The sequence below is a fragment of the Nipponia nippon genome, unplaced genomic scaffold, assembly GCF_047370975.1.
Source record: "Nipponia nippon isolate SJK-2023a ecotype South Korea unplaced genomic scaffold, ASM4737097v1 scaffold_10, whole genome shotgun sequence".
NCBI lineage: Eukaryota > Metazoa > Chordata > Aves > Pelecaniformes > Threskiornithidae > Nipponia > Nipponia nippon.
The window spans coordinates 28,042,655-28,056,830 of NW_028262291.1; the positions used below are offsets into that span (position 1 = coordinate 28,042,655).

Genomic DNA, 14,176 nt, shown 5'->3' on the forward strand with positions numbered 1-14,176 from the left:
ATATTGATGTATGCCACAGAGCGGGGCAGAAGGTCCCTCAGGGCAAAGTCACTGTATCCAGCAACTGTCCCAAAGGGATGCTGTGCAGGAAAGCGGGCGAGGACCTGGCCCAGCAGGGAACTCCCCAGAGTACCCCCAGTTAGGACTGGGGCAGAATCCTCAGGGTACAGCCTCGAGGGGTGTCACTCGTGCAGCTCCTGCCCCATTCTCACGGATGCAGCTGGAGATAGGAACTAAAACATCCATCTCTTTATTTCAATGGCAAGAAACAACAACATCCAAATGGTCCAAGTTGAAAAGCGATGGGAACGCAGGCTCACGCCAGGCCCTTGGCCTGCTGGAGCCAGCACCCTCACAGAGTTACAAAAATACAGTCCTACAACAGCGTCTAGGAAACACAGACCCAGGTATTGCACAGAACCCCTGCCCTCTGCAGGCAGGGCGACCAACACCCCCTCCGCCTTTGCCAAAATACAAGCCAGGCTTGGAATTGCACAGCAACTCAGCTCACACGTGCATGGAGGGGCCAGGCGGGGAGGGCGACAGTGTGTCTCTCAACTACCTGTACAAAAACTATAAGGAAACATACAAAACCGGGGAGAAAGAGGGAAGCCGGGGCTGTAAACGCCTGTGGGCTGGGCTGGGCGTCCCAGCTGGGGGGCAGCAGTTTGCACCTTTGAGAAGATGACAGTGCCTTGCGTGTCGGTGGCCAGCGAGCAGTGCTGATAGGAACTCTGGGTGCTGCTGGAGCATCCCAGTCCTGAATGTGCCAGTACGCTATTGTTCTTAATTGCCAGTACTACTGCTGGCCCCTGGCACTCTGCACTGCCCTGCACCTCTGCTCCCCACCACAGCATCCCCCATCCTCCAAGGGAACTCTGCGCCCCAGCCAAAAAGCCTGAAGGGTATTCTGTTTCTCTGCGGTATCCTCATGCCCTTTTTTTGGTATTGGTATTAGGAGCGATTCGAACGGTGCCACGCAGCACTACCCAGCGGGCGCAGCTGGGTGTGAATGCAGGTGGGACTGCACAGACCCCAGGCAGCAGCAGCATCCTCTCCTGGGACCCAAGCTGCAAGCAGCAACCCACTTTGCAACCACTGCCCACATGAAGGTGCCAAGCAGGTCCGCAAGGTCCAAAGCAATCAGGTCTCCTCCTCTGCCAGCACCTCCTGGTCCCAGAGACTGTCAGTGCTGCAAAAGCCTTGCTGAAGGGCTGGCTTGATGCCTCTGCAGATGCTCAGCACCCACAGCATCTGCAGGGCAGGCGGGTCATGGTGCCTCGTGCCCCACGGCAGGTGGTAGGTGAAATGCCATCCCATCGCAGGCGTGACTCGAGGCTGGGAGCGCTGATATTTCCTATGCATCCAAATCCCTCTTTCTGCGAAAACTGGAGAGGGTGAGCTGGTGGCCTGCCCAGGGAGCTTGTGTCTGGGCTGGGCGAGCTCCCAAGTTTTCCCTGCAAAGCCCTGCGCCCAGTTTGGGGGATAGCAGGAGTTGGACTCAGAGGATGCGTGTTGACAGGTTGGGGGGCATGGGGGGAATCCCTGAGAGCTAGCACTGACCCCAGCACTGCCCCTCCAGCCCAGTGCAACGTCTAGCATCGGCGGAGGAGCTGAAGCAGGGAGGGCAGCCAGATCCAGGTCAGCATTTGTGAAATATAACGGGCTCCACTGCTGCCACTGCCCAGGCCAAGTGCAGCTCTCCACCACGGCTATGTGCTGCAGCAGGCTCACAAAGAGATGCCCAGCAGACACCGGGTGTGCAGGCTGCCCCACCCAGCCCTGCGGAGGGAAGGACGATGGGAGGGCTCGGTAGCCTTCCTCCATGCCATCCCAGCCCTAGGCCAGACTGCCGACTGGCTGAGCACTAAAGGCAACCGGGAGGGCAGCAGTTGCCCTGCTTCTAGCTGCGCCAGCCCCACATGCTCCGAGGAAAGGCTGGGTGCGCCAGGGACTTCCCTCCTGCCGCAGAAGGCCCTGGTAGGGCAACACAGAGACCCGGGGCAGCCCCAAACCGACAGGAGGGAGGAGGAAGCAGGGGCAGTAACTCGTGGTGCTTCCCTTGGGGCAAAGTCTGAGGCTCATGGCCTCTGCTGTCTGCCCACACAGCCTGTGCCTCCTGCGGCTGTACCAGACAGGAGAGGAGGAACAGGACATGAATCTAGCCAAGCATCTAAAGGAGGGGCACTGCTGGCAGGGAGAGGGGGCGAGCAACAATATCCCACAAGGATCATAGGTAGGAGCCTGCGGAGCGGGCACTGGCATCACTCCTGTGCACAAGGGTGAGACAGGGCTTCAGCCTGGCCTGCCCCAACAGGGCTGCAGGATGGAGCCCATCCAGGGCAGGGAATGTGGTGGAAGAGGTGTGACGGGGTGGGGACATAGAAAGAGCCAGGCTTCAAGTCCCAAATACCCACTGTCCTGATAAACAGAGTCCCAGCCCAGCCTGGGGCAGAGCTCTGCTGGCTCCATCTCCTCCGGGGACCAGGCTGACATCTAGGGTGGGCTGGGCCAGACTCACAGCTCTGCCAGTTGCCATCGTCCTCTTTTCGTCCTGCCCGAGCTGGCTTGGGCTAAGGCACGCCGAGCACTACACAGCTGTCTCCTGGTCCTCCCGCTGGATCATCTGGTAGTGCTGTCGGTTCTCGAGGTAGGCAGCTAAGTCGGGGTCGTTAGCTTTCTCAGCCCGGTGCTTGGGGGTGTCTCCCTGTGTAGGGGAGGCAAAAGATGTCAGAGCACCGAGCACTGCCTAAACACTGCCTCGGCACCCGAAGGTGCCCCCATTCCCCCACTTAAAAGGTGGTTGCAGCTGGGTCCAGCAGAGCCTACAGCCAAGCCCCAAGGTGGGCGGTAGCCAAATGGCCAGGTGCTCGCCATGGAGCAAAAGCGTGTTCCCGAGGAGCCCGACTTTGCTGCGGGGCTGGAAGCTGTCCCCTGAAGGGCCACTGGCCTCACGTGTGAGCCATGACAGAGAGCATCCCTGCCCGTCACCAGCCCCCTGAGAGGAGACAAAGGTTGGTCCCCGTGACCTGCTCTTCCCTGGCGCTGGGGAGGCAGGCAGGAGAGGGTGAGGAATGAGGGGTATGTCTGGGGAATGCCCGGGAATACCAACCCCCCTTCCCTCTCGCAGCCTGGCTAGTGCTCCCGCTCCCGGAGGAGGATCACATTTCACCAGCTTATTGCAGCCATCTGGACTGTGTCCACTAATGAACTCCCGCACTCCATAAAAAGCAAATCTGTTAACAGCTCCCAGCTCCGTCTCCTCTCCCCTTTCCCTCCCCCTGCTCCTCGCTCCTCCTCGCCAAGCGCCTGGTCTCTGCCGTGCCGCTGAGAAAGGCCGCGGAAACCTGGCGCTCTGCCGCTGCCATTGAAAACCGGCCCCGGAAGGGATGCCTGGCTTGCCTGGCTCGTCCCCTGGTGCACAGCGGGGCACGGGCGGCTGTGGCAGGGTCTTGGGCCTCCAGGGCGACCCGCAGCCGTATTTCTCCAGCAGGAACAATGTTCAGACACGTGGAGCCTCCACCAGGCCTGGATGCGGCTGTGGACAAAAGCCCACCTGCACGCGGCTGCGGAGAGGTGCGATGCACCAAGAAGCCCCCTTTTGCATATGCCCCCCAAGACCCATGCACGCCCCACGGTCCCGCACACATCCCCCCGCACACGCAGGCAGGGGTAGACAGACCGCTCTGTGCTTCAGTGCCAGCTCTCCTCGGGGGCCTCCTCCCCGCAGCCCCTGAATGCAAGCGCTCATTTAACAAAGTGGGGGAAAGACCAGAGGAGGAATTGAGTTTCTCTCCCGTCCCCCTGCAGAAGCCCCACTGCAACGCTGCCTGCCTGCAGCCTGAAACCGGAGCTGCCAGGGCCCCTCTGCCCAGCCGGGCTGAGGCACGCCAACCGATAAGGCTCAGCCTCCCGCACTGCTGCAGGGTGCAGGATCAGCCCGCTCCAAACCCGTGCCACAGGTCTGACACTGGGGCTGCTAATGAGGTGGGTTCATGCCTGTGCAGGCAGGCTGTGACCCGGGGCGCACGCGAGGTCAGTGCAGCAGCACAGAGGGGTCCCCAGGCAGCTACAAACCCGGACACGTGTTTGCACAGGCATGTGCAAGCCCCGTTCCCCGGGGCAGCCATCATGCCTGAGCGCGGCTCCCTTTTGTGCTGGCAGGTTGGGGGCTGCTCCCCTCCTTCAGGCAGATGAAGGGGCTGGGGGCAGAAAGAGGCCATGCCCCCAGAGCTGCCCTCTCCCCTTGCCTCTGCTAAGTCTCCAGCCAGGCCAGCCCCACTCTGGGTGCTGCGCAAGGCCCAAGCCTTGGCCAGGACCAAGGAGGAGTGATGGGGAGCCAGAGATTGTCTGTACAGCTGGCAATGGGGCTGTGCATTGTCTGAGGCAGCCCCCAAGCTCCACTGGCCCCAGCAAGTTCGCACCCCCTGGCTGGGCTCCTACCCTGTGTCCCAGACCCACAGATTGCACCTTCTCAGCTTGTTACTACATCTCCTCTGCTACAGCCCATCGTTACGAGCCTCCACCAGGCAGACGTGACCACGTTCTCTCTGTCGCCTGCCAGTCCCAGGAACCTCCTGTACCAAAACATGGCCTCAAGCCCCCTTCCTGTGACTCCTCTGCCGGGGCTGGCACAACTCCCTGGCACCAAGGCATGTCTCAATTAACTCAGCATGCAAGGGAAAGGTCCGCCACTGCCTGCTCCCACTCCCCGTGGGCCAGCTTCACCCGCCGAGAGGAGCTCCCAGCGCCCCCATCACAGCTGCCCGTGAGGGAGAGCAGGGGGAGCCCTGCAGCTGGGAGGGAGCTTGCAGCGAGGATGTCCTTGCTCTGACCCCGGAGGGTGGGAAGGGGGAGAGAGGGATGAGACATTCCAGCCCCTCGCTTCTAATTTAATAAAACAACAGGGAGAGAAGTGCGGGGAGGAGAGGGATTTAACCCCTCTGCAGCCAGGCTCCGCTGGGAAAGCATGGGTGCTTCATGTCAACTCCTCTCTGGCTGGCAAAGACCCCAGCCAAACCAGCCTTGCTCTGCTCTCCTGCTGGCCCCACTCCTGACAGCCCTCCAGTCCCCCCAGAAAGCCCCACTGCCAGCCCTCCCGCCATCACCTGCAGGTCCGTCTTCATGAGCGAAGCCCCGGCCTCCACGATGTAGTGGCAGATAGTGCGCTGGCGTAAGGCTGCAGCCTGGTGCAAGCTGGTTTCACCGCTGGGGACAAGAAAGCGGGAGATGTGAGATGTCCCCCCGGAACGGGGACAAGCAGCATGTGTGGGTGGCAGCGAGGGACAGCAATTTGAGTGCAGCAGGAGCTTGCGGTGGGTTGTGTGCTTGTCCAGGCAGCCCTGGCAGAAGAGAGGGTGCTGCTTGGGGATGGTCAGTCCAGAGTGGACTCGAACCATGGCTGGTGATTAGAGTGAGGGCAGCTGGCAAGCGCCCAGACAACTGGTCACCTCGCAGAGGGTCTGGCCAATAGGTAACGCAAGTCAGTCAGCAACTTACTTCTCCTCCTCTGTGGCATCGAGGATTTCTGACGGGGCTGTGGAGAGAAAGACAGAGCAGGGCGAGTGACACCGGGCTGCAGGCAGAGACAGACCCACCTACTCCCCAGTCGCACTCTGCGTCTTTCCATAGGGCATGCTATTTCTTTCCATGCTGCCTGCAAAGGTCCTGGCTCCAAAGCGCTTAGGCCACCAATGGCATCTGAGCCCAGCTGAGATCAGGGAGGAAGAGTTGTTGTGGACTCATTACAGAGAAAGATCTAAATAAAAATAAAGCAGCCTCTATTTCAGTGGAAGCTGCCAAAAACAACAGGTCAGCTGCCCTGAAGGCAGAAGCAGGACACTGAGAAATGTTTCCCAGAGACATGCTGGTCCCTGCCAGGATGCGGCAATGGCCATGGGGGCACCCCAGTACTGGCAGACAGATGCCAGGGAAAGCCCGTACACCAGAAGGAGGATGTAGCAAACCTGGAGGGAAAGGATCTAAGCCCGGGTCCACCCCCTCCCAGCAGAGGTTTGGGCTTTTTCGGCTGCCAGGCTCCTTTGCTAAGGGTGGCACTCTGGCCCCAGCTCACCGTTCTCAATGATGTATTTGACGATGTCCTTGCTCCCTGATTTGACAGCATGGTGGAGGACGGTCTGGCCCGAGGAGTCTCTCACCATCAGGTCTCTTCCAGCCTGGTGCAGCTCTTGGAACTACAGGATTGCCAGATTGCTTGAGATGAATTGCCTTTCCCAGCTCTAAGCCCCAAGCCCTGGCATCATGTCCCCAGGGTGCTCAGCAGGTTGTATGGATATTTGGGACCTGGCGGGGAGCTTTGTCCAGCTCAGCCACACCACCAAGTCCCTTCCCTCCAAGTCCCCCAGGCAAGGAACAGGGCTTCTTGCCAGGAGCCTGCCTGGTTTCCAGCCACCGCTCTTGGAGGAAGGCCCTCAACAGGAGTTGCTCCAGGGCAGTTGCGGAGTGCAGCTGGCAGGGCTTCCCACAGCCCGAGGGGGACGCCAGCCGAGCAGGCTGTGGGGCGAGCACCCAGAGCCAGCCCTGGCTGCACATCGCAGCAGGCAGCGGGAGCACCTACCTTGCTGAAGTTGCCGCTCTTGGCAGCTTCTATCAGAAGGTCGTCTGCAAAGAAGTAAGATGGGTCAGGGTCAGAAAAGCCAAGCTGTAATGCCCTTTATCTAACCGGGGAGCCAAGGGTTGGGCACTGGAGGCTCAGCAGTCAGCTGGAGCTCCTCCAGGTGCTAATCCCTTGGTCAGACTGGTTTCACACAGCTCCCCCATCTTCAGGCATGTAAGGGACAAGCCAGGGGAAGGAGGGAGACCCTGCATAGCTGGGGGCACAGCCAGACCTCAGCCCCAGGGAGGTGCGCATGCAGGGGGAGCAGTCTCTGCTCATGGGCAGGATGACTTGCGATGGAAGTGGGGAGCAGATCTCCTGGGTGTCAGCCAGCGGCTGAGACGCCTCTCACCCATGACTCACTCACACTTCCAGGCACTGGGCTCCGCTCAAGCTCCAGGAAACTCTTTCCATTTGCTCAGCTCGGTGAGGCCCCTGACCTTGTGCTCCCATCTCCAGAGCTGCCTGGCAGGGACAGCCCCCCAACCCAGCCCACAGCACTTGGCTCTGCAGGTGGGGGATTAACCCCTCCACCATGCCATTTCCCGCACGGCAGAGTCAGGAAGGTGCCTGGCCGGGCCACTCCACAAATCACTGTCAGGTCTCTCCTGCCCACCTCCAGGGTCACCCGCCTGCGGCGCTGTGTGCTCCAACCTAGCACACAGACAACGGGGCTCCTGCCTGCATGCAAGGGCAAGGATAGGCCTAAAAAACCACGGTGGGGACCCAAAACAGCGCAATCAGAGAGGGTGCGACAGCGGGTGGGACAGTACTCACCTTTGTGCGGGAGGCAGCGCTCAGGCTCAGTGCTGGAAGGGAAGAAGAAGAGGCGTAACTAACTCTGCCAGTCCTGGCAGCAGATCGCCCAAAAGAGCACACGGTGGGTGGAGGGATGGCTGTGGAGAAGCCTGCCCATGGCACTCCTCCATCAGGCCAGGAGCAGAGGCAGGCCAAGGGACTTTGCTGCTCTTTGGTCATGCCTTCTGCTTCTTCCCCAATCTCAGTTCTTCCCCATCCCCACTCCCATTTCTACTGCTGATCTCAGGTCTGTTGCTCACCCGTACCCGAGGCTGGCCTGACTTGGGCCAATAGACACCCCACCCATGCCCTTTGCCCCACAGGCCAGGCACTGGAGCTTGACCTCATGGCTGAGCCACCTGGTGATGCACCACCACCTCCAGCAGCACTGGCTGGGGAGCAGGGACAACGGGACAGCATCTCATCGCTTGGTCTAACTCAGCACTGAATTCCTGATTGCTCCCTGGGAGCCCCCCTGTAATCTGGCCCAGAGATCAATGTGGTGAAGCCAACCCTGGCTCTCCCACCGCTGCCCATGCTTCCTGAGGTCCAGCACCCTGTTCTCTCCCACCCCAGACTCACCTGGGGGCAGGAGAGGAGGGTGGAGAGGAGGAAGAGGAAGGGAATGCAAAATGGTGCCCAGTGGGTGTGGCAGACGAGTCGACAAGGTCAGGCATGGCAGGAGAGGTGCCCACAGTCTGGGTGATCACCAGCTCTGGGTCCAGCACATAGAGCTCATCCTGAGAGATCTCTGTCACATAGTTGAGGTGCTCCTGAAAGACACAAATCAGCCTCCTCATAAGCAAGACCTACTTCTGCACAGCTCCATCTCCCATCCCCTCACATGCCATGCTTTGCAGCCCACCCACTCGCTCAGCAGAGTGATGGTGGCTTGAAGAGTCCTGGGACCTATGCCTGGGAAGCCTCTGTATCTACTTGTCCTTTTCAGTCTTCCCATCTCCTCCCAACCTAGCAGCTGACCCATACACCTCATCTCCATGTCCCCCTCTCCAGTTCATTACGGGAAGTATTTAATGCTGGGTAAGACGACTCCAGTCGGTGGGTGCCTGGCCAGCCTTGCTACATTGCTATTCCTTATCTGCTCCACTGTAGGGTCCTGCAGGCAGCTTCCAACCCAAGTCTCTGTGCTCCCACCCACATTTCCTCCCTTTCCACAGGAACCTGGAGGTGCTGGGGCTGGTCCTGGGCCAGGCCAGTCGCACCACTCCTCGAGGGATGCCACAGGGCAGGGCAGCAGTGCGAGACCTGTGTGTCTCTGAAGCTGAGCCTGCCTGTTGGCCAACGTGAGTGCAGGACACTCGAGCACCTTCCCAGCAGATGCCGGGGGAATGACGGCAGAGGACAGGGTCAAACTCACCTGTGCACGGTCTATTCTGTAGAACCGATCAGCCGTGGTTGCTGTAAGACAGGGACAGAGTGAGACACAGTCATTCTTGGTGTGGGACAAGGGAGATGGCCACTTTCTGCCACCGAGAGGTAGGGAACTATCCAGCGACTTTGTGGCCTGCATGGAGGGCACAGCAAAGCAAACAGCACCCCCTGACCAGCAGCAGCCCCCTTCCCTTTGGGACCCTGCTGTTCTTTTTACCCAAGAGGCAGCTCCTTGGGCTTACAGACCACCATGCCTCTGTGCAGCATGCCTTTGCTTGTTACCTCCTCCTTGATGACTCCTGGCAGGGAGCCACAGGGAAGGCAAGAACACACCTGGCTGACGCCGTGGCCTTTCTGGGGGCTTTCGGGTGCTCCAGCATTAGCCTTAGCAGACGAAGCTCAGGGCTGTGCAGCACATATCTCAGCATTCCTTGCACCAGGTGAGGAACTACTCCAATTTAACATGGTGCATCTTGTTGATGTTAACAAGCGCCAAGAAATGGGGGCACTAAGCGGGGCTGGGAGAAGAGGGAGCTCAGCCTCCCGCTGGCTTGACTGATTATGGTCCCATGGACCACGAGGCCATGTCAGAGCTTGGGACTGCCAGGTACAACGGAGCACGCCACCACCAGCTGTAGATCCAAGCCCCTATCTCATAGGACAGCAGGAGAGAGTTTCAAACCAGCCTCCAGCCTGTTGCTGGCAGCAGCCTGTCCGAGTGCATCCCTCTGCTCATCCCTCTTCCTTAGAGGAGAGATCCCCACAGCAGGAGAGGAGCTCCTTCAACACCAATGGAGCAAGTGGCTGTGCTGGAGCCAGACCCATGCAGCCACCACCGCCTGGGGAGCAGGGAGGGGCTGGGGACTTATGGCATCACCAGGGGAGAGCAGGACAAGCCAGAGCAGAGTGCCAGGACCATTGGGTCCCCACACAGGGTGGCACTTCCCCTGTGTTCCGCCAGGCTGCTGGTGCCTGCCCAGGTGAGGCTGCTGCAGTGGGACCCTTAGGGACCCGGGGAATTCTCTCTGCAAACAGAGCGGGGGTGGGCCAGACCAGATGAGAGGAGTGAGAGAGCCCCGTTTAGCCTGTCCTGGCTGGAGATTTACAGCCAGGGAGCAGCTGCTGAAGGCTTGTAATTCAGCTGCTTGAATGAGCCTGCACTGTCTTGAATGAGGCTCTGGCCTCTTTCCTGACACATTTTCCTGTGTCCAGAACCTGCTGCTGGGAGACTGGCAGGAAGAGGGAAAGCGGTCCTGGTACAGCAGCCCTGGTAGTGACACCTGGGAGCAGCAGCGCCAGCAGTCCCACATGCAGGGCTGGAGCCCTGAAGGGAGAAGCTGCACCCTCTCTGCTTGATACAAGGCTTCCCAGGCCCACTTTGCAACCCACAGCTGTGCTCTACGCCCTGCTACTGGGAAGTCAGAGAGATGAAGTGCCACCAGCAGTCATTTCTCTCGACCAGCTTCCAGGTACAGAGGGAGAGCTCTGGAGCCTCTTGGTCAGCAAGGGCAGAGGGAGAGGAGAAAGCTACTTGCAGGCAGGGGAGAAGCAGCAGCTGGAGCCCAGTGGGGAGCCTGCTCCCATACCACTGGGATGCTCACGGTGAGCCTTGCTCCCAGCCTGCTGGAGCAGGGGGGCCCCCTGCCTGCACGGCACAGGAGAGCAACCCCAGCAGTCGCGCAGCGATGGGACACAGGCTGCCAAGCTCCCTTCGGCTCTAGGGGCAGGAGGCCAGCAGACACCTCTCGTTCCACTCACCCCTTGCTCCACTGGTGGTCAGCGGCCAGAGACACAGCCTGGGGCAAAAAAACCGCTGCACTCAGCTGCAAAGACCCCAACATCCATGAGTCTCAAGTCCCATTTGGCTCTCAGTGGCTTGTCACTAAGGGTCTGTCCCCTCATGCTCCCAAATTCAGACACAATCAGCACTCCCAGGTGAAGATGATACTCACAGTCCAGGAAGCACCACTTGGGCGACAGCTTCTGGGATGACAGTGTCTTTGGTTTGGCTCCATCACCCTCCTGCATAAAAAAAGAGAGGATAAAGTTGTGTCTCTTGGCCTCCCCATCTGTTCCCAGAGCATCTCTCCAGCTCTGGGAGGTCCCCGCAGACATGGAGGACCACAGGCGCTTGGATGGAAAGAGGAACTTGAAAACAAGCACAGCACACAGTGACGGGGAGCAGCACGGGACAGACTGGAACTGACACACACCAGCTCACTGGAGAGAGAGGTGCCACAAGACAAGCCCACGAGACCGGCACGGTGCACATGACAGAAGGGCCCAGGGGACGGAGCGAGGCCATACACACCTGAAAGAGCAGGCGCTCTGAAGCAGAGGGCTGTGAAGGGAAATCCTGCAGAAAGGCAAGGTGTGCTGTTACAGCCTTTGTCTGGGCAGCCCCCCAGCCCCTCTCTCATCCCATTGGTGTTGGCATATCTGGCTTTACACACTGCCTGGCCAAGGTCCCTGGTCCCTGCCCTGCTTTGAGGCCAGAGCACAGTGGTTGCCCAAGGAGGGAGAAGAGGTAAACCACAAGGTGACTGAGGAACACCAGCCTCAATGCACAGCTTTAGAGGTGCAGGAGGTTGCAGAGGCATCAGTCTACCAGGCTGATGCTGCAGGAAGGCATTACCCTCTAAGCCCGGGAGCTGCTAGCCATGTGCCTGTCTGCGTGTCCTCACCAGTGCCTGGGCACAAGGTGGGCAGGGGACAGGCATGCAGAGCAAGGAGCAGATGCCAGTGTGCCAGCCTGGGCAAGCAGCCCTGCAACTCAGCCCTGCAGGCCACTATGCACACGCTGGATGGGGCTCCCTCAGGCACAAGAGCCAGCTAACTGGGGACTGAGCAAGGTCCCTGCAATCTTCTGAGAGAAAAATCAGACTGAGCAGTGTGGCACCAGGAGGCACACTGTGGGCTCAGAAGGCATTGCTCACCAGGAGCAAGGGTTACACAGCCCATGTCCGGGTCATGGACACGCACTAGCACATTGGCAGGAGCACAGAAGTTAGTACTTGCACATGAAGAGAGTTGGAGGGGAGAGCAACCCTAATCCAGGCACCCTGGGAGGGGCAGAGCTGTGCCAGGAAACACGGAGCCCGCAGAGGGCTGAAGGAACATAGCACAGCAAACAAAGGGACAGAGGAAAGGCCTCCCCGAACACCCAGGGGGTGACAGGCCCCCATAGGATGTATGCTAGCTTTTTCCACTGCCCCATAATTTTTCTGGGCGACTGACACTCTGGGCCTGGAGAACAAGGTCAGAAGAACAACGCTGAGAAAGAAGGTGCCAGAAAGCAGGGAGCAACAATCCATCCAGCTTGGGATCCTGCCTCCACCACGGGGTGAAGGCAAACTGTGACCTGCTACCAGAAGCAGGAGCATGCGTGTTGGTGTGTGCAGGTCAAGGAGGCTTAGAAATCCCTGCCCCGAGCCCCTCCATCCTCAGCATCCAGCCATGACCACTTCCCACGCAAAGCCTCACCTCCTGCAGCTTCTCAATTTGGGTCCGGCACAACTCCAGGTCGCTGTCTCCTGGAACCACAATGATCCCCAGTGGCACAGCTGCACGACAGGGCACAGACACAATTGAGGGAGCAGCCCGTGTCCCATCCCCAACACCTCACACAGCCAAGCTGAGGGCACTGCCAGACTCAGGGACTGCAGCTCCCACCCCAGGTTGCTCAGGTGGTCACTCACAGGCTTCCTTGAGCTTTTCCTTGTCATAGTGCAGTGCCTCGTAGTCACGCATGCTGATTCGGCTCACCCGGATCCGCAGCCTCTCGGGCACCGGCTGCTGGCTGCGTGCAGGACGGAAGGAAAAGGGAACGGATCAGAAAGTGACAGCTCACTTTCTCCTTATCCCACCCACGCCTCCAAAACAGGCAAAAGCACAGACTGAGGTGGGGAGCTTGGCACCAGCAGCTTCTCCAGCATCAGGGTCTAGCCATACTTCTGTGACCTGATCCCTTCCCAGACCCTTCTTGAGAGAGGATCAAAATGCCTCTGGGAGTGACGGATCAGTCCCTTGCTTTCCCTCTCCATCCCTTCTGCTTTGGAGAGGAGGTGGCGGATTGATCTGAGAAACCTACTCATTGAGCAGAGGCATGGAGTTGCGCCGCTTCGTCTTCTGCACCATGTTGGCTTGGTTGCGCAGGGAGATGTGGATGCAGGAAGCCGCCAGCTTGCAGGGCTCTCCATCTACCTGCATGGGGATGGCTTTGGACGTGGTGAGAACCACCTGCCGGCACTGGCACAGCCGTTCCCCATGGCCACCGACCTGCAAGGCAGCCTGTGAAAGGGTCCAGAGTGAGAGCAGAGCATGGACTGAGGGGTGGATGGGGGAGCACCCATTGTCAGCCAGATGCCACAAGCGAACCAAGTTCTGGAAGGGATCCACAGAGACCAGGGCATGACAGCACCTCGCCTAAATCTCAGAGAGCAGACACTGTCACACAGGCCAACACCACAGCTCCTCAGAGGGAAGCTGGGGAGCTGGCGAGCTGGCTGACGCCTGGTAAACAGGACCGGTCGCTCCCCTCATTGCTAGCTACAACTGGCAACAGCACCAACTCACCAGGGATGTCATGGTGAAGCCAATAACTTCAATGCAGCCATCATCGTGACGCTGTGGCTCAAAGTCATGGTGCTCCCCAGGGTTGCCCCAGGGCATGGTCCCTGCACAGTACCTGTGAAGGGATGGCAAGCAATGCATGGAACCCGGGCAGGGATCTGTGGCATGGGGGTGAGGAACCCAACACATGAGGGCAGGTCCTGGGGCTGCTCACCTGGGGATATTCAGGAAGACCAAGCACTGGGGCTTCAGGTCCTGGATCTTGGAGGTCAGGTCTGTCCCATCGCACTGGAGACAACACAGGGGCATTCAGGCTGCTGTAAGGGGGGCTTGGCCCACCCTACCCACCTGGGAGGAAATGACCTCCCCCTCTGCTCCCCACAGTGACTGTCCTCCAAGCCAGGGGAAGCCAGTGTCCCTGGGAACACATCCTCTCCCCAGCCCTGAGATACCCAGTGTGCCAAGGGACCGCTCCTCGCCCCTCGGCAGCTCAACCCCCTCCCTGGCCCAGAGCACCCCTGCACACTCACAACCAACTTGACGTGCTTCGCTAAGTCTTTGGAGCTCCCTGTGAGGAAGTCGGAGAAAGCCGTCTGCCAAGGCAAGAGACAGCATTAGCACCCACACATTTACTGAAATGGGCAGCCAGGAAGCCTGCCACCGACCTTCAGACCTCAGCTGCTGAGAGCAGCAAATCCCTTCCTTGCCCATTGGCAGAAGCCCTCTCTTCTCCCCTCCTGAAACAACCTGATCCATTCCTCTGGTAATTTTGCCTACCAAAAATCTCAGGGCACCTTT

General features: G+C 59.5%; 1 protein-coding gene across 7 annotated transcripts in view; it reads right to left on the reverse strand.

Annotated features, from left to right (window-relative positions):
* Positions 1-234: 234 nt before the first annotated feature.
* The window catches only part of DGKZ (diacylglycerol kinase zeta), a 53,077-nt gene continuing 39,135 nt past the window's right edge, over positions 235-14,176 (reverse strand). For 4 of the 7 annotated variants that reach the window (XM_087746176.1, XM_087746177.1, XM_087746173.1 and 1 more), the window contains 16 exons: positions 13,909-13,971; positions 13,593-13,666; positions 13,382-13,493; positions 12,897-13,096; positions 12,505-12,605; positions 12,290-12,369; positions 11,118-11,162; positions 10,759-10,828; positions 8,793-8,833; positions 7,997-8,187; positions 7,394-7,425; positions 6,578-6,621; positions 6,074-6,194; positions 5,500-5,536; positions 5,109-5,208; positions 235-2,707 (listed from right to left, as the gene is read on the reverse strand). In XM_087746176.1, coding sequence (XP_087602302.1) covers positions 2,591-2,707; positions 5,109-5,208; positions 5,500-5,536; positions 6,074-6,194; positions 6,578-6,621; positions 7,394-7,425; positions 7,997-8,187; positions 8,793-8,833; positions 10,759-10,828; positions 11,118-11,162; positions 12,290-12,369; positions 12,505-12,605; positions 12,897-13,096; positions 13,382-13,493; positions 13,593-13,666; positions 13,909-13,971 — 1,428 coding nt within the window. In that variant the 3' untranslated portion in view covers positions 235-2,590. The remainder of the gene's footprint in view (positions 2,708-5,108; positions 5,209-5,499; positions 5,537-6,073; positions 6,195-6,577; positions 6,622-7,393; positions 7,426-7,996; positions 8,188-8,792; positions 8,834-10,758; positions 10,829-11,117; positions 11,163-12,289; positions 12,370-12,504; positions 12,606-12,896; positions 13,097-13,381; positions 13,494-13,592; positions 13,667-13,908; positions 13,972-14,176) is intronic. The other 3 variants (XM_087746178.1, XM_087746175.1, XM_009473892.2) reach the window with 1 other exon arrangement.